Source organism: Coloeus monedula (genome assembly GCF_965178545.1).
Source record: "Coloeus monedula genome assembly, chromosome: 9".
Lineage (NCBI taxonomy): Eukaryota > Metazoa > Chordata > Aves > Passeriformes > Corvidae > Coloeus > Coloeus monedula.
In genome coordinates, this window is record NC_138789.1 from 7,212,363 (window position 1) to 7,230,870 (window position 18,508).

The 18,508-nt window shown below is 54.1% G+C and overlaps 1 protein-coding gene across 5 annotated transcripts in view; it reads right to left on the reverse strand.

The window, feature by feature from the left end:
* The window catches only part of PDE4DIP (phosphodiesterase 4D interacting protein), a 28,749-nt gene that overhangs the window by 3,179 nt on the left and 7,062 nt on the right, over nucleotides 1-18,508 (reverse strand). For 4 of the 5 annotated variants that reach the window (XM_082287081.1, XM_082287079.1, XM_082287080.1 and 1 more), the window contains exons 6-32: nucleotides 17,194-17,313; nucleotides 15,522-15,641; nucleotides 15,193-15,285; nucleotides 14,864-15,079; nucleotides 14,197-14,355; nucleotides 13,731-13,844; nucleotides 13,378-13,515; nucleotides 12,892-13,071; nucleotides 12,450-12,644; nucleotides 11,972-12,115; nucleotides 10,896-10,974; nucleotides 10,279-10,367; nucleotides 9,995-10,111; nucleotides 9,419-9,556; nucleotides 9,014-9,126; nucleotides 8,164-8,291; nucleotides 4,145-4,236; nucleotides 3,875-4,023; nucleotides 3,459-3,774; nucleotides 3,199-3,367; nucleotides 2,953-3,069; nucleotides 2,399-2,873; nucleotides 1,926-2,161; nucleotides 1,655-1,706; nucleotides 1,168-1,382; nucleotides 811-1,005; nucleotides 50-271 (exon numbers count right to left, since the gene is read on the reverse strand). In XM_082287081.1, coding sequence (XP_082143207.1) covers nucleotides 50-271; nucleotides 811-1,005; nucleotides 1,168-1,382; nucleotides 1,655-1,706; nucleotides 1,926-2,161; nucleotides 2,399-2,873; nucleotides 2,953-3,069; nucleotides 3,199-3,367; nucleotides 3,459-3,774; nucleotides 3,875-4,023; nucleotides 4,145-4,236; nucleotides 8,164-8,291; nucleotides 9,014-9,126; nucleotides 9,419-9,556; nucleotides 9,995-10,111; nucleotides 10,279-10,367; nucleotides 10,896-10,974; nucleotides 11,972-12,115; nucleotides 12,450-12,644; nucleotides 12,892-13,071; nucleotides 13,378-13,515; nucleotides 13,731-13,844; nucleotides 14,197-14,355; nucleotides 14,864-15,079; nucleotides 15,193-15,285; nucleotides 15,522-15,641; nucleotides 17,194-17,313 — 4,381 coding nt within the window. The remainder of the gene's footprint in view (nucleotides 1-49; nucleotides 272-810; nucleotides 1,006-1,167; nucleotides 1,383-1,654; nucleotides 1,707-1,925; nucleotides 2,162-2,398; nucleotides 2,874-2,952; nucleotides 3,070-3,198; nucleotides 3,368-3,458; nucleotides 3,775-3,874; nucleotides 4,024-4,144; nucleotides 4,237-8,163; nucleotides 8,292-9,013; nucleotides 9,127-9,418; nucleotides 9,557-9,994; nucleotides 10,112-10,278; nucleotides 10,368-10,895; nucleotides 10,975-11,971; nucleotides 12,116-12,449; nucleotides 12,645-12,891; nucleotides 13,072-13,377; nucleotides 13,516-13,730; nucleotides 13,845-14,196; nucleotides 14,356-14,863; nucleotides 15,080-15,192; nucleotides 15,286-15,521; nucleotides 15,642-17,193; nucleotides 17,314-18,508) is intronic. The other variant, XM_082287078.1, reaches the window with a different exon arrangement.

The following is an 18,508-nucleotide window of genomic DNA, read 5'->3' on the forward strand; positions in this document are numbered from 1 at the left end:
CCCCCACATGCAGGTGGGATATCTCTGTGCTCTCCAACATGGACCATACCTGTTAGCTTCTGGCTGGAGGGGTACCCCAGGGGCAGGGCCCCATAGAGCAGCTGGCCAGGCGGGGGCACATCCCAGAGGGCGCGGGTGTCGGTGGCCCCGGGGAGCTCAGCCACGCCCTGCAGTGCACCATGTCGGCAAAACGATGCTGGGGCTTTGCTGCCCTCTCCAAAGGGGCCCAGTGGGACTGTGGGCTTTGCTGGTGCCATGGGCAGTGTCACACCTGTACACACAGGACAAAGTGGGGAGGAGGAGAAGGACAATGAGCAGGGAGGAAGAATGGGGCAACAGACTCCGTCCATCTGCTTTTTGCCTCCTTCTTGCTCTGCACAACAGTGCAGCCCAGTGTCCCGCATCACTGACCTCCTGTCCCAATCAAACCTGTTCCCCCTGAAGAGCAGGGGCTGTCCCAGGACTTGATGATTATGTGACACAAGGCGGAGGGTCTCAGTGCCACTCCTACACAACAACTTACCAAATCAGCCTTTTCCTAGAGGACCTGGGATATGCCAGTGCCCACACCACAGGCTAGTGCTGTCTCTGGATGGGTCCATCCAACCCACCAGGTCCTCTCTACATGAGAGCCACATGTCCCCATTGTCCCCCAGCCAGAGCAGCAGGACCCAACCTCAAAGCCACAGCCCCGAGAAGAAGAAGATCAAGGGCAGGACATGCAGGTCAGAGAGGGTGGGGGTTGATGCGTCACAGCACAGCATGCAGGGCAGGCAGTACCAAACCCAAGCCAAGAGGCAGCATGCTCACTTTCTCCCAGTTGCCTCCGGAGCACCTGCAGTTCCTGCTGCGCCTCAGCCAGGGAGCAGACAGAATTCCCACAGCAGCCCAGGAGTGATGGGGCCACGGGAGGAGGGGGCCTGGTAGGCAGGAAAGGGGGCAGCCTGGGGGTCAGGGCAGGCAGGGGGGCACTAACAGGTTTGGACAAGGAGTCAAAGTGAAGGCCTAGAGACAGGAGAGAGATAGAGAGAGAAGTTACAGTGGCTCTGGCTCAGCCTGGCAGAGAGCCCTCCTCCCTGGGGCACTGGGGACCCTGGCACACCCTGAGAAGCCAAGTCCCAGTGACCAGAGGCACCACAGTTGTGGCCCCCGGTCACCGTGCGGTACCTGCATGTTGGGCGGGCTCCTCGTGGCACTGGCTGTACTCGCTGGCCGCATCCCCATCAGAGCAGGGCTCCAGCCCCTCAGAGGTGAAGGATGAGCTGCTGGCAGAGTGGGATGACTCCGAGGGCGGGCAGCTGCTACCTGGAGACTCAGAGCGCTCCTGCAACTTCACTTCCAGGCTCTCAATCACCTTCTTCTCCTGGAGCTCCCGGCTGAGCCTGCAGAGGTGGCCCATCACCAGGTCTGACCTCCATCCCACAGCTCTTTCCTACATGATGCCCCATATGCCGTGTCCCACTAATGATGCAAGGCTGCTCAGAGACATGGAGTGCCCATGGGGCTTCTCATCCCCAGAGCAGAGGCAGCCCCAGGACATCCACCCGAAAAAGAGGCCCCAAGGGTGCCCTGGGCCCCCACCCCAAGAGCAGTGATAGACCTCAGGGTGCCCATGCCAAGCACATCCCACAAACCCTTCCCTGCGAACAGGTACCTCTGTGCCAGGAGTTCGTGACTGGTTTTATCCTCCCCATCTTGTCGATCTCCTGAAAAACCAAGGCAGAGAAGAGCCAGTCAGTGTCTCCATGCCTCAGGATGCCTAGTCCCAGACAGAGGCATAGCAGGACAGAACAGCCCAGCCCAGCCCAGCTCCCACACAGCCCATGATGTGAGAGTATCTACTGCTCTTCACCCATCAAAGCATCCCTTCCTGACCCATTGCACACCCACGATATCCAGCCCCACTGACCCCCAGAGGCACTTACTGGTGCCCAGCTTGTCGCTGAGTCTCTCAGCCAGCTGCCTGCCCTGGGCCAGCTGCTCCCGAAAGCCCTGGCCCAGGTAGTAGTCGATGTCAGTGCCACGAAGAAGGTCCTCAAAGGACCGCAGGGCATCCCGCAGGTGCTGGGCCAGGCTGCGGCTCACCCCACGGCCCTCCCGCAGCATCTGCCGCAAGTGGGAGAGCTCCCGAGCCTGTGCCTGGATCAATGAGTTGTATTTCCTAGGAGAGATGGGCAAGCAGGGCAATCACAGGGCAGCCAGAGTCCCTGAGAGCACAGCAGGGACGAGGTGCCATGGAGGGAGTCTGTGCACCATCCACTGCTGGGACTCTGCCTCACCATACAAACACCCTAGGAACCTGCCTGAAGGGAAACCATGCAACCAGGAGCCACCACCCTTGGGCAACCCCTGGAAATCCCTGTGTCTCCCCATCTGGTCCCAGTCCCCAGGGCCATACCCTGGCCAAGTGGCAGATTGCAGCTCCTTGGGCAAAGTGCCTCCACGCTTGGCTGCAGGCAGCTGTGCCTCGAGCAGGGCGACGCGGTGCACCAGGCTCTGCAGGTCGCGGTGTGCCCGCAGGGCAGGCGGACAGAGCGTGCCATGGCCATCTGACTGCCAGCCCTCGTCCTCATCCGTGAGGCTGTGGGCTGGGGATGCCAAGGCCTTGGGACCTGGCAGGGGCCGCTCAGCACCCGAGGTGTAGCCACTGGTGACAGAGATGGAGCGGGCACGGCGCTGCAGGCTCTGGATCACCTTGTTGGCATTGAGCAGCTGGGCTTTGAGGTCCTGGATGTGCTGGTGCAGGGCTTCCACATCCTCCAGGGCCATGGTTTTCTGGGAAGTTTTGCCTGCTCTGGACATCCCTGGCTGGCACAGGGACCCCAGCTCCTCACCCAGGCTGGTCTCACTGAATACATCTGGCTCCTCACACTCTGCAGAGAGCACAGTGTGTCATTTCTCCATGCCAGATGGGCAAAGCACAGGGATCCCTGGAACACTGGCTCTCCTTACCAGGGCTGGTAGTCTCGTCACGGTCAGCCTCGGTCTCACTTCGCCCACAGGTCTCATAGCCCAGGTCCTGGAAGTCCACCTGCACTTGCTTGCTGAGCTGCTGGGTCTGAGGTTCACCTGCTGGGCAGCCCCATCAGCTCAGGGCCCCCTGGTCAGGATTCACCACCCCTGCCCCATGCACAGCACAGTGTGCAAGGCATTCCAGGCTCAGAACATACCCCCACCCGACCCTGGGTTTTAACTCACGGAGCAGGACGTGGTACTTCTCCAGCTGCTCAGCTTGCGCCCGCACTGTGGCCTCCGAGGCAGCAAGCTTATCCTGCAGCTCCTGGCACTGCCTTTGGCCCTGTGCCACCTGGGAGCGCAGCTCTGCGCCCAGCCCCGGCCAGCCCCCGCCAGGAACGGAGCCCTCCCCCTGCCGGAGGGAAGATGGGCTGTCAGCTCCCCATTTCCACCCTCATCCGCATCTCTATCTCCATCCCCATCCTGGTTCCCTGTGCACTTACATGGCTCCCGTCCCCTCCACCCGGGCTGCCAGGGCAGGGTCTCTTGGGCATGTCATCCTGGGATCGAGCCTCCAGCGCTGGGCGTTTGGTGGGCACAGTTCCCCTCTCTGCCGGGAACCCCTGGCCATCCCCGCTGCCCCCGGCCGGGCGGTCCCCGGGGGAACTGCGGCTCTTCCGCTGCAGCCTACGGGGCTCAGGGGCCAGGGGGCTGCCCAGCCCAGGCTCCTCCTGCTCCCCGCTCTCCAGCAGCGACGTGGCTTCACCCATCCGCTCTTTCAGCTCGGCGTTTTCCAGGCACAGGCTCAGCATCGCCTTCCTGGGGGCACCAGGCACAGTAAAGGACAGGCAGAGGCCGGGATGCAGGATGCCTCCTCCAACCACTCCCCCCCTTGGCTCCAGAGCCCAAGAGCTCTTGCCTGATGTGGGAGACAGAGGAGAAGCCGGCTTCTTCCAGCTGCGCCTTCAGCTCCCGCAGCTCCTCCTCAGCCCGCAGCTCCCGTTCTGGCACGGTGGGTGCTGTGCTCCTTTCAGTGCCCCCGTTTTCCTTGCGGGCCCGGGGCTTGCTCTAGAGAGACAAAGACAGAGGGTGACTGGGACGTTTCCGAAGGGGCTGGGACGCAGTTTGGCAGTGGTGCAGTGCCCAGCTCTGCCACCCCTATTCCCGGCGTCGCGCTGCCCTGACTCGCCTGCTGGATTGCCAAGCCACGGGCTGCCTCCTCCTTCATGCTGTCGGTGAAGTTGGTGCTGGCATCATCGGTGTGTGTACCTGCAGCCTGACCTAGGGGACAGCACAGCACAACGAGGCGCTCAGAGCAGCGGCATTGGCAGCACTGCCTCTGTCCCCTCCTCCCTGCTGACACCCATGGTCACTGCGGGCAGCCCCACGGCAAATGTCTGCTCTCATGCACACCTGCTGCTGGGACACTCCCAGCTGGACTGAGGTTTCCCTGCTGTCCCTGGGTGCTACCACCCCCTCCCTGCATACTGGAGCCCCAACCCAGTATCCTGTGCTGGCCCATCACTGAGGGAGGGGACAGCCCTGGGGATGGGAACTCAGCAATGGTACCTACCCCATCCGCATCTTGTGCTTGCTGCCCTGACACACAGGCGCATGCACTGCCCACCCTGCAGCCACTTCACAAGCCACAGCCAGCAGCAGCAGCACAAGCTTAGTCAGGGAACCTCGCTGGCACTGCTCCAAGCTGGCAGGAGGATTGGGGTGTATACCCCACCATCACCTGCCGGGCAGGGGCAGCTTGGGGGCAGCCACCTTGCCCACAGTGCCCAAGCCCTGCTGTCAGGCATGGCCTGGGGCTCCTTGCAAGCCCTGTGCTGGCTTTGCAGAGGTAAAGAGACACTTGTGTCCTATGTCACAGTGCATGGGGGGCTTGGGCGGAGCTGGGGTCATGCTCTTCTGCTTGCACACAGCTCTACTCCTGTCTCCTTGGTGCCAAACCCTGGGTGAGGGCTCGAACCCTTTTTCTGGGCAGCTGGGAGATGGGTGTATCCCCAACCCCTCTTCTCCCCAGGGAGAGGGACATTTAGACAGGGCCCAAGACTATCCCCTAGGGCTGTGCAGGGCCAGGCTCCACAGCTGCCTGTGCACCAAAGGAGTGGTAACTGCTTTGCCTGTGGCCAAATCCATCACCATCGAATCTGGAGCTGCCACGCAAGGCAGAACACTGAGCAGGGGAACACAGAAAAATGCTGTCAGGAGAGATGCCAAGCATCACTGGTGAAGGGGAAGCCAGTGGGGAAGCCTCTGGCTCTCAGGAAGAATAGCCAAGGACCAGCCAGATAGATGCTTTGCAGCAGGGCAGGTGTTTGCACGGGACACTGTGCTCATAGATGGGGACACATTCAGGAGACCCACATGTGACAAGCAGCTGCCATGAGGCTGCAAAAATGTGGGGCACCTCACTACTGAACCTGGGTAGACATCACCCTGCATGGTGGAGCCTGTCCACTGAAGCAACCGTGTCCCAGGGAGCAAGGACAGCCAGCACGGAAAAATGCTGTTCTGGGAGCAGAACACTCGGCAACAGCTGGAAGTGGCAGCAGCATCGCAGGGAAGAAGCAGCTCCTGTAGGTGGCACTCAGCACAGCCAAAGCGCAGCCCTGTGAGTCCCCAAGGACACACACAACCCGCTGATTGCTGAAGCAGCCAGGGCGACAGCAGTGCCTGTGGGGCCCTGAAGGATGAGGGGATGCAGACTGTCGGCTGCAGGCTTTGCTGGGGGGCTGAGGGCCACGTGGCTCTCAAGGTGGGTCACCATGGCTGAAGGACCACAGCAGGGTGACACACAGCCTGCACAGCTACTCTGGGAACATGGGAGAACCAGCTCTTGTGCCAGGGCACAGCATCCCACCTCTCACCACTGCCCACAGCTCCGCATGGCTCCCAGTGCTCCAGGGCTGAGGAGTAAAAGGGAGCACAGTTACCAAGGAAAAAGTATCCCAAAATCATCTAAACACAAGGGACAGAAGACGAAGCTGGTGGTGAGGAGCAGAGGTGTGTGCACACAGGGCAGCTGTGCCCAGGCTGGTGGTCACCACGTGCTTGAACCCTCCACCACAGCAGGAGCACACCAGGCTGCTCAGCTCTGTGTGCGCCACCAGCACAGGAGACAAGAGGTGCAACCACAGCGCTACTTTCAGCCCAGTGTGAAGGCACAGAGAATGTTACATGCTTGCAAATTGCACATGGCCCATAAGCACGGGACTCCCAGGTACACTGGCTGCACGGGAAGCTTCACACTGCTGGGAACAAGGTAAGGGACACAAAGTCCTTGGGGAAGCTCAGAGAGGAAGGAGTGACTTCCACGAAGAGCTGTGAGACAGTACAAAGCACTGCACTGTTTGACAGAGGGTAATCTCAGGCAGGGAATGCTCAGGGTGGTCATCCTGCAGGGAACGACCAGCCAGGAGTATCAGGGGTAAGAGGAAGCCTTAAAGAACAGACCAGAAAAGTTGGGGCACCTGATCCTAGGATAACACTGCCCCTAAGGGGCACTTCACAGCAGTGACTCTAACAGAGGCAGGGACAGATCTAGAGCAAAACAGACACAGGTGGAGAAGGGAGATTCCTGAGCACCAGCCAAGACTTCTCTCAGCCCATGCCAATGAGTCTGGGCTGGGTCCTGGGCTCCATGGTACCAAGGGACCAGGGGGCCAGCTGGGCATCAGTGCCAGGATGGCAGAGGGAAGAGGGAAAGGTAAGGACAGGGACACAACAGCTTCTACAAAGTGAGAAGCAAAAGGATGAAGAGAAGATGGTGCTACACAGAGAAGTAAGAGGAAGGGAACAAGATGAAACACAAGAAAGGAAAAGCTAACAAAATCCAGAGCTGCCTAGCAGCTCCCAGCTGTGTCCCTTCAGGCCACAGGGGAACTGCTGTGGTCAGGATGCAGCTGACCCAGAGGGGCAGTGCTGACCTGCTGCGTGCAAAGGGAGAGCTCTGCTGCCTCCCAGCCCCGTGTGACACATGGAGGACAAGCCATCCGTGCAGCACAAGGCACAGGACAGGCAGTGCCAGCTGAAGCAGTTGCAAGGAGCCATGCAGCAGAGCAGTCACAGGTCCAGGTGTGCAACCCAGCACAATGGAGTTCTTCTGCTCCGCCTGCTCCTAGATCAGCCTCCCCAGCAAGCAAAAACCGATGCTCAGAGGTGCAAAATTTTCTCCTGCCATTTTGAGAAGTGATTGACTACAAGATAGCAGATCCACAGCCCACTGTGCACAGGAAGCCTTGGTCAGTGGAAGATTGTTGCTACTGTTTTTCAGCTTTCACACCAGCTCCCACATTCCCAGAGGAGGTGGAAGAGGGCCTGGAAAAGGTATGCAGTGGTGCTGAGGGGGACAGTCCCCAGCACCTCAGAAACTGGGTCCTGCCCAGGGCCTAAGGGGCACATGGAGCATGTAAGGAACATGTGCATGTACGAGTGAGGGAGCAGACCCAGGCCAGACCCTGGGAGCAGGGACAGGTCTCAGTCCCCCCAAATTGTCAGTCAAAAAGAGGAGGAAGCTCTCCCACGAACGCACTTTCAAGTTAGATTGAAATTATTTACAATTAGGAAAAAAAAGCCAGTCAGTAAAATCATCAACACTGGAGTAGGATTTGGTTTAAGCATAAACTGAATTGCTGGTTCTACACTCAAGTCTTGTGTAAAAGGCCCAGGCAAGTGCCCCCAGGTCTTGAATTCTCCATCTCTGGCACATACTTTTCCATATACACTGTCTCCCTTTGGGCCAGCCACCATCAACCCAAGGGGTAGATATCACTGGGTAAGAAAAATGGTGAGGGAATACAAAAACTCACACTCATGCACTTGGGAGGTGATAGAAAACATCTGGTGTTTCCTTCAGAGATAGGGAATCTTTATTTGGCCCATGGTGGTGGGAAGAGAAGGGAGATAGAGGGGAATAACTAAAATGGAATGATTTGAATGTGCAAATACATCAGTGGCCACCAGGGTAGGTCAGACAGGAATGTACACGAGACAGGTGGATTGCACTGATCACCGTTTCCAAAGCAGCTCAAAAATAAAACAAAAACAAGCCCTGCACCAGTTCTATCGTACCATCACTAAGTACCAAAGCTTAGAGTCAGTGAGACAGGTTAGTGAACCATTTCCGTGGCAGGCGGGCGAGCGCCAGTGCTCAGAAGGCATGCTGGGGTAGGACTCTCACACGCTCCTGTTCCCCACCTCCTATGGCGCCCTGTGTCTCCAGCCTGCTCAAACACTCCAAGCTTCTTCCAAGAGCTTCTTCCAGCTGTCCCCGGAGCTTGTGGACCCCTTCCAGCTCCACCTGCAGAGCGTGGTCTCTCGCAGCACTAAGCAGACACGCGGCACAGAAGGGAAGAGGGTTAGACAGGCCACAGCCAGCGCACACCAAACTGGCCCCTCCATCAGGGACACCGACGCCAGGCACAGCCCCGGGTGCTCTCCAGGCAGCTCAGCCACCTCCTGCTCACCTCAGACCTCTCCAGAGCACAGCCACCCCCAAAAAAGGCCCCAGCCCATGGTAAGGGCCCCATAGTCACAGCTGTTCTTCAGTACTTTCCCAAGCACTCCACTTATGTGCTCCCTTGCTATCAGGTAGCTCAAATATCCCAGAGGCTGCAGCCCTATGAAGGGCAGGGGATTAATGTAGGGAACAGGCAACTGCCTGGACAAGCATCTAGAGAGATCCTTACCAACCCAACAGTTGGCTGGAAATTTGACAGCAGTCTCTGAAAGGTGGCCAAGGGTGGGTGGAAAACTGAGCTGAGAAGAGATAAGCCAAGGAACAGAGATGGAAATCCCATGACAATGGGGGGAGTTTAGGGAGCATTTAAAGCTGGCCACTGCAGCCTCTTCAAGGGAAAAAGACAGCCTAAAACTTGGACTCTCAAAGAAGCTTTTGGCTGATCCTTTGCCTAAACTCCTTCTTTCCCCACTGAAAAACTCTCAGACTTGCTGAATGATCCCAGCTTCAGGGATTGCCCCACTGGACCACCCACACCTGCCCTGGCACTAGAGCAGGGCAGCACAGAGTCAAGGCAGCCTCACTTACCTGTCTGGATGTGTGTGAAACTTCACCAGGCTGCCATAGAGCTGCCTCTCTGCCTGAAGAGCCTCATTTAATCGATTCCTCTCAGCCACCAGCCCTTCCAGCATCAGTAACAACTGGTTAGAGAGAAGAGACAAGAGCAGCTCTTAAATAGAGACAGAAATCAAAGGAGCTATCTAGCTGTCCCTGACAAAGTGGGGGTTCTCCTTCCTCTCTTGCTTGTGTCCAAGTTGATCCATGTCATCTCTGGACTCACAAAAAACTTTGTCCCTTGGACAAGTGCTAAAGAAAACGATCTTCTCTGTATTCCCACATTCACACAGCTTCCAAGAACAAGCACATCTCAGCACATGCGAAGGCTGAAAACAAAGCCTCATAACTGAGGACCAGCAGAAATACAAACACTACCTGCTGCCTTCTGTTTCCAGTAGCCTCCTGTCCTCGTGACTCTGCTACAGCCACTTTCTCCCGAAGCACCAGCACCTCTTGTGTCAGCCTTTCCACAGCTGGAATTTCTTCAGGATCCACCAGCTGCATCTGCAGATCCTGACAACCAACAAACAGCAGGAGGGCTCAGTGAGGAAGGGATCAGTAACAAAGACAGCTGGACCTTCACAAACCTCCCTGGAATGCAACTGCCAAAAGTTTCCAGTGTTTGCAAAGATCCAGGTCTCCTAAGAAAAAAATGCCAAAGCACTGAGAGTGGATTAGGCACAAACCATAGCCTGCAATAAGAACCAAGAAGGGACACGATGCATTCTGATTAAAGGACTTGAAGGAGAGTGTTTGGTTAAACAACAAATAACAAGTCTAGGGGTTTGTGGCCTTTGCCTTCTGGCCAAAGGAACACAGAGACCTGTAGGCAAACCAGCAGCAACAGCATCCACAGCCAGCCAGTCACACTGGTCTGAGGATGTGTGGGACGAAAAGACTCCTCTGCAGCCTTCCCAGATGGAACTGACCCAGCCTAGCATAATATCTCACCTTGATGAGGTCCTCTTTGATCTGGATGGTTCTGGTCAAGGACTCGATATCTGAGGCCTGCACCTGCAGCTCCTCCTCCTGTGTGGCCACGACAGACTGGAGAGCAGTGAGCTCCTGCTGCAGAGGGAAGAGAAGCCCGTCAGAGACTTCTGAAAGCCCATACCCCCCTGCAAGGTGCTGCCCCATTTCCCTCACAACAGTGGGGTCCAAAACCACCAGTGAGGGGCACCCCTAAGATCTGCTGAAGGTAAGGGAGATCAGCACAGGCTCCATCACAAGCTCACCCTGCTTTCCCTTTCCTTCTTTGCCATTAGCTCCAGCTCCTCTTTGGCATTGACAAGATCCTTCTCCAGTTCTGCTGCTGACATTGTAACTGCAAGACAACTTGGTTACTGCAGGAACATTATGTATCAGTTCAGACCCCAGGATCACACACAATTCCTCTCTGGCAAGACAGGGCCCTGTCTTGCTTGTGCTCCCCATCACACTGTCTCTTAGTAAATGCTCTTCTTCCCTGCTTGATCTTTCAACACCAGCCCAAAGCAACAGCAATATCACAGGCCTGCTGTCCTACCCCTGGCAAAGTTCAAGTGTCCTGGTCCCAAGGCAAAGCCCAAAACAGTTACAATTACCTCAGCTCAGCCTGAAACACAGTCAAAAACTCTCCAGTGGACAGCATGAGATCTTGAGTAGAAACACCTCACCTCAAACCCAACAGCAGCCTTTCCTTTTCCCTTACTTCCATCCTCAGACATCACCCAGAAAAGAGGCACAGCTTTATTTCAAAATTTTCTTGTTCAATGCTCTCTACTCTTCCACAGTTTTATGTAATCATGTTTCCCCCACAGCAGAAAGCCCTGGTCGTATATGGGGACCTCAGAAGAAGCTGTCCCACACTCACCTCCCTCTGTCCTGCAGCTGCTGTCCTCCTGTGGGGATCCAGCAACGACTGTAGTTCCACAAGCTCTTAGCAGTATTTCCTGAAAACATAAAAATCTGCAGGTTTGCATTTTCATGGGGAACACACAGCTTCCCCAGAATTCCAGGACTGCACCAAAGCTGCTGGCTGTTCTGTTGACACCTCTAAAATGTGAAAACACAATAAAGGGGATATAGCCAGGCAGCAGAGACAAGTGAATTGCACCCAGAAGTTGTATGTGTGGGGAACAGGGCACTTGTTTTATTTGGCACCAAGAAGCTGCTGGCAGCAAGTGTCTTCACAGCAAAGATTAAACAGGTTTCACTCAACTGCAGCAAGACCATCTTTCAATTGAGACTCATCTTCATCTCAGATGCGGCCCAAAGGGACCATGCAGGAAGGAAGACACATCTCTGGAAGTCTCTAGAGCTCACTGATCCTGGGAATAGAAACCTGTTTACAGCTGCTTAAAAACATTCAACACGTCAGCTCACCAATAAACCGTTAACAGCTGCTCAAGTAGGAGCCATGGCATATGCAGCCTTGGAGCTGTGTTCAGCCTCATAGGGGGTTTTAGCAAAGCTGCTTTAAAAATACCAACTCCAATTGTGGAAGAGACAGCAAACAGCCAGCAGGCTCTGCCAAGAATTAGTGGGACCTAAATTTAGCTCTCTTGTCCCCTCCAGAATGTGACAATGTCAGGGAGGGGATTGCAATACAGCAAGGCAGCCCAGCCCAAGGAAGGAGTGGGTCAATGCTGGAAGGTCAAAGGGTGGATGTCTTTCATACTCTCACGTGCCCCAAGGATTCAATTACTGCTCCATCAAAACAAAAAGAGACACTGAGTGACAAAGGCTGGTGAAATCAAGATCAGAACATTCAGGCAGCATTCCTGCTCCTCAGTTTCTTCTCCTCCTATAGGAAGTCTTTTCCCTAATCCCACTTTCATTTCTATCATTCTCTGTGGTGCTCTTCTCTCTCCTATTTCCTTCTGCGGCAATCAGTTTTTTCTGAAGCCCCAAGGCCACAGGCAGAGAAACACAGTGCATAATTCTTACTTGTATGGATTGTTTGTCCTGCTTCAATGGCCTGGCACCAGCTGACAGGGTCCCAACAGGGTCCTTCCCCAACAGGTGCTGGCGCAGAAGTTGCAGCTCGCAGCTCCTTTCAGCCAAAGCCTGTGCCATCTTCTCTGCAGCCACCTGATTGAGGGGGAAAATTAGGGATAGGGCCAGGACCAGGGGTAGGATCCTGGTCCCTCTTCTTCCTTAGAGACTAAGGGAAACCATCTCAGTATTTATCTGTCACTTGAGACTCAAAGTGCTCTGCAAACCAGCCTGGCAGCCACTGCTCCTGGCCACTCACACCCACTCCAGTGCAGCCTTCCCATCTCTACTCGCCAGCAAGGCTCAGCCTCTCACCTATGGAGGAACAAACTCCTCCATTTCTCTCAGCCCACTCACGGGCTTCTCTTTGCTTAACAAAAGCCAGGGCCACCCACCTCAGCCTCCAACTGTGGAACTGCACAAAACTCACTCTGCTCAGCTGCTCCTTGGTGCTCAGAGCCTGCAGCAGCTCCCGAATTTCAGCATCATGCTCCATGGTTTGACAGTTCCGGTCACTGAGGAGATCCTGCAGCATCTTCTCCTTGTGCTGGAGACGCAGGCACAGCTCCTCTGCTACCTCACTCTGCCCGGGGCCCAGCTTGCACAGCAGAGTTGCTGTAAGTTCCTGAACAAGAGGGAGGAAAGGAGAGAGACTGCTACTGTCAAACTGGAAGTTGTTCAAGGACTCTTCAGTTCAGGGTGTAGCCGAGAGAGCAGAGTCAGCAGGCACAGGTACGTAAAGGGATCAAAAGCAGCCAGCCTCCAAACACTGAGCACAGCTTCAGGTGAGGCAGGCAGCAGGCTCTGGTTTGGGACCGCTCTCTCTATGGACAAACTGGCTGAATGCTCAGAAAGCCAAGCTAAGGCCTTACCTCCACTTCCTTGTTCCTGTCATGCAGGCAGGTCTGCAGCTGTTGGATGATCCCCTCCTGCTCCTTCTGCCTGCTGCACGATTTGGCCTCAATCTCCTCTTTGAGCCAGCGGAGGTTTTGGCAGGTTGCTGAGACCTGCTCCAGTTCCAGGGTTTTGGCTTTCAGGAGGCTCTCCAGGCTCTGAGGACCACAACAGAAGCAGCTCAACCAGGGACAGAGACTTAATCCTGAATTAAGCAAAACTGGAAATACCAGTCTCTACTGCTAGCAGAGTCACACAGATTCACCCATCTGTTCCAGGTGTCCTCTACACCCAGCCCAGAAACAGGAGTGACCCAGGAACTTGCCCTACACACAAGACCAGTGGAAGCCAAACACCTGCAGACACTCTCCCCAGCAACCACCAGAGCATTCACAGGAAGCTCTGTCTAATACCATGTCCCCACAGCCATGCTGGACTCTGCAGGCCCAGGTGCAAGCACTCACGTGAATGGTGGCCTCGTTGCTGGAGAGGACATTGCGCAGCCTCTGCAGGTCACTGCCACGCTCCCGGATTGAGAGGCGGAGCTGTTGGAGCTCTTGCTCCTTCTTCTCCAGGGCACAGAACTTCTCATCCACCGCTCGCTGTGTGAAAGAGGGGATCATTCAGAACGGAGTGCTGCAGCCAACACTCCCCGTATGTTGGACTTCAGCTCCCCCTTCCAGGGGGACTCCTCAAAGGATGAGCCACAGGGAGCATGCAGAAGATATGGTCACCCCTGGGGTCAGCCTGGGGCTGATGGTAACCCAAAGGCTGAGCCTCAGGGACAACTGAAACATTGCCTACAATATGTGCTCACCTCCAGAGCAGCATCCCTGTCACTGACACGCTGCTGCAGTTTCTCCAACATGGCATTCATGGCTGCAGGGCTCTTCTCCAAGCTTTGCTGGCATTGCAGAAGCTCCCTGGATTCCTAGAGATCACACACACACCCTAGTCAAACTGACAGCACAGTTTGTGCTCCGAGAGCAGCACAGGAGAATCAGGGATAACTACCTCCACCCTACGCTTGCTCTAGCCTTCACATTAAAGGGTGGTAGTCCCAGCACCTGGGGCTGGCTGACTAGCACCTGCCAGGGCTCACCAGGCATTCCTGTGGGCACCTGTGCCTTGTTCCTCATCTTGGGGGCCCAGAAGCCTCTCTTTCCTTCCTTTCTTCGAAGGGCATGCATGAAAACTACAGACAGACTTTTGCATGGCCAAACACCAAAGGAGGACCAGGGACTCCACCTATTATGCTCAACTCAGATCTTTCTGCATCTCACCTGCAGAAGCTGCTCCTTGCGAGCCAGCTGCTGAGTCAAACGCTGAACTCTCTGCTCCTGGGCCTGCAGCTCATGGCTTTTCTCCCACTCCAAAGTCTGGAGCTGCTGAGCCTTGTCCTGCAGCTCTGCCTGCAGCTGTTGTACCACAGCACGCAGCTCCTGCAAGGAAAAAGCACATACCTTGGAATTCAGTCCTCAACATGCAGGCCAGTGTAAGGAAGCCAAGAACAGCTAAAAATTATCTGCAAGGCTACAACTTTCACATCTCAAAACACACTTTCATGATGGTGAAGTTTGAATTTATTTCATTTCCCAGGGTATCCATCCATCTAAACCCCCTTGCTCTGGCCACGGGCAGAGCTTTAGTCAAGCACAGCTAACCTGTGCAACAGGGGACATGAACATCACAAAAAGAGATGGGACATTTGCACCAGCCAAAGATGTACAAGTGACAACATACCCACTATCAAGGGTCTTTGCTGATTTTAAATCCTCAGCTATGACACAAGGAGGCTGGAGAATTTTCCTTGCCACATGTGGCAAGGGGTTAGGCAAGTGTGCCCAGTCTCCTGTCAGCAGAAATGACGAATGAGAGCAGAGTATTGACTACATCAGTGCTTCTTAGTTGTGTAAACCCAGAAACTTCCAGGCTAAGTGCTTGTCATACCTGGCTGTGTTTCCAGGTTGCCTCTTTCTGCTGCTCTTCTTCATGGACTGTGGTCTCCAGGAGCTGGGCTGCTCTCTTGGCTTCAGCCAGTTGATGCTCTTTCTGGCGCTGAGCTCTCTTCAGTTTCTGCACCTCCAGTTTGGTGCAGAAAAGTGTGTTTTGGAGATCGAGCAGTGACATTTGCTGCTCCTGGGGTGACAGTGGGCTCTCTGACACCTACCAAAAGACAGGGTTCAGAGAAATTCAGAGATTCTTTTCACATGAGGGATTTAAAAACCAGGATCCCTGCAGAATGAAACCTGACATATTTGAGGCCTTCCAGGACATACCTGCAGCTGTCCCAGATGGTTTCTGTGTAACATGTCCCGCAGCTTGGCCATCGTCTCGTTCTGCCCTTCAATGATGTGGTACAGCTCTTCTGTCTGAGTCCAAGCACAGGAAGCCCACTCAGTGGCAAACCAAGCACAAACTCTCCCATCCCAAGCCTCCAGCCTGGACTATGACACCTCAGCACCACATGAAAGGGTTTTGCAAGAAGTAATTTACTGAGATGCAGGATGCCAAGCAATGGCTCAAGCATTCCTTTTCAGCTGCTGCCCACAGCGCTAGCACAGCTCCCTGTTCTGGTGAGCACCACCTGCCCACCCAAAACTGTTACCTTACTCTCTTTGCCCTTCAGGGCCTCGTTCAGACTCTGGATTGTACGATCTTGCCTTTGTGATGTTTCTTGGACAGATTTTAATTCAAAATTCAATTCGTTCAGCTTTTCCTGTAACAACTGAAGACAGAAATAGGTTGGGTTTATTTAATCCTGCCTAATGCTCTATGTAAACACTCTTAAGACTCCCTCCACTCCTTACTCCATACAGCCCTGGTGCTGACGACATCAAGATCAACGTGGGAGTCTGTAAACACTGTTGGAGCTGGGTGGAGACCAGTGAGTAAACACATATAGGACTTATTCCAGTGCTTCTGCTCCCTCAGGTGCAGGGCAGAGGTTTCAGGCTTGGGTTCACAGATCATACTGCCTCCCACATACTCCAGGAGAGTCTTACTCATGCTGCCCAGCAGCCCTCCCTCCCAGTTTCTATCATTTGTTTCTGTTTCCTCAGAAGCAAAGGGGCTGCCTGAGCCCAAAATCCTCCCAAAAAATATGAAAGAAAAACGTCAGCATGAAGAAGCTACACATTCACTGATCAAATCAGTGGCTTATTTAGCATTAAGTTCTGGCATCAGCACAACAGACCCCAGCCAGTGCCAGCATGCCAACAGTATGGCTGTAAAGCAAAGGGGAACCTCTCACTGGTCTCCATGGCTGGTTTACAACCTGAGAAACTTTTGCCTTTGATACTCTCACCCTAAAGAAAATACCACCCACTCAAACAGTTTCAGGACAGTTTGCTGCTTTCACCATAAAGCTCATGACACAGCACATGTTGTGCAGTTAAACAAGTGCTCATTAGCATTTTTAAACATGCTGTCTCTTGGCATTCTTGAAGTTGGATGATACATCTCTCCTATGAACTTACTCAAGACTCAACTTCTTAAGGAGCTGGTGCTGCCACGTAATTTCCTCTTGTTGCTCGTTAGTTTACACACCTGTCCTGTTATCTCTTCTCCAAGAGACACTCCCCCTAACCTGTTTAAACACTCCTAACTGCATTTACTGGGCCTTGGGTCTCTATTTCTGTCAAGCTTTGCAGTCCAGGAAGCTTCAGCACCTTATGGCTATCCCCAGATTTAAATAAATATTCCATCCCAGTTTTTCTTCCATACTTAACCTGTTTTTCCAGAGGATATAATTTACTTTAGTGCTCAAGAGCATAATTAAAAACATATACCTTTCTCAACAGGTGTTAATATTGATCTGCCCCAAGAGAACTCAGATACATGTTTCTTTACCAAGTATTTAAATAGAAATGAAACCAGGACCCTCTCTACATTGATCTCCCTTGCTGCTTGAAGACAGAATGCAGCCTTCACCCCCTCTCTCCTACACCAGGCTCAGCCCATGCAAATCCAAGAGACAGGGAAATAGCCCTGTGCATCTCTCCTTCATCAGCTCCTGGAAGGCTCACCAGGCAAGTGGAAAGTTCTTTCAAAATAATGATTTGCAAAATTAAATATGGAAAAATTACACAGCCCAGCTGCAGGAAAAAAAGTAAATGCTTTTCATTCAAGCTGGCAGACAACTGAGACTGACACAGCAGCACACACCCTTGCTGGGAGAGAGGTGCAGGTACCTGCCTCCAGCCAGGCCAGAAGGCACCCTCTGACACTAACCACATCAGACTCACTAGGCAGTGGATGTGCTGCTCATGAAGACATACCTTGTTGGCAGCTTCAAAGTGCTGGATTTTGCCCTGCAGCTCTGCTGCACGCACATCGGACACGTGCTCCCCTGCTGCAGGGTTACCTGGAGCTGGCTGCTGACGTTCATCCTGCAAATTCTGAAAGGAGAAAAACAGCGAAAAATGAAAGGAGGGCTCAACTCTTGCACTGGCTTCTATTCAGCTGTTGGCCATCACAGACCCTGCAGCATGGGTTTAAACACGCTCCATGTGCGTTTCTGACTGGCTCTGATCATCATTCTGCCCATGTTTCCCTTCACCTGGGTGGCAGGCTGGCACCTGGCAGCTCTCTGCCTCATCTAGCAGAAGTGCCCTGGTGCCCCAAGGCTCTGATTGGGCTCCCTGTCTCTCCTCACTGCTGCACCAGGAACCCAGCAGCTTGTTTAGCTCTAACCACAATCTATGGGCCAATGATGGATCTTCTCCCCACACCCAAGCCATATCCCTGAAATCTGCTCTCCTTCCCATGCACCCTGCTGGCCTTTTAAAAAAGCTTCAAAGCCAGCACCGAAATGGTTCCCATGTTCTGCTGAGCTTCTGTGTCTTTATCAAAACTACAACCTTCAATCCTTCCCACCAGCTCCCCCTCCTGTCACAACCTAGCAGCCACCCCCTGCTCTGAACCTCTCCACTTGTGATTTTCTGGGCTCTCCTTCATGACTCCCAGTACTCCAGCACCCACACCGTGTACAATTCCCTGCAGCTCCTCAAACAGGAGCAAATTCAGTGCCACAGCTGAGATTTTTTTTTCATGACACATACCCATTTACTGGGAATGTAAACAGCCTACTTTGTGACATGTGGCCTGCCAGACCCGGCTGGCTGAGCACAACACTAATCCCTTGTCATCCCTCCTTACAATTTCTGTGTCTCCCGCCCAGTGAGTTAACTCCTTAGGGCAGCACTTCATCCCAACCACCTCTTTAGCCCTCACAGGACTCCTTCAGTATTCCTGAATATTATCAGCGACACGAGACTGACTGCACTGGTGCCTGCTCTAGGTGGGAGCCCTGGAAAGGGCTGCAAGGATGCAGCACAGAGGCCATGGAAACGTGGCAGGTCTTTATGGAGCACAAACAGGAGCACCAGATCCAGGCAGTGCAGCACAGTGAGAACAGTCAGCTCCGATTAGCTCTGTCAGACTGAATCCTCCTCTTCAGCAGCCACAGAAACACTCTGTGGGAAAGCCAGGCAGCGCAGGGAAGCTCCTTCAGGTCTGTGCACTGCTTCTCACAGACAGAAGTAACACTTCCCTTTACCCTGATGTTTTGTTAGGATTTTAGAGAAAACTCAC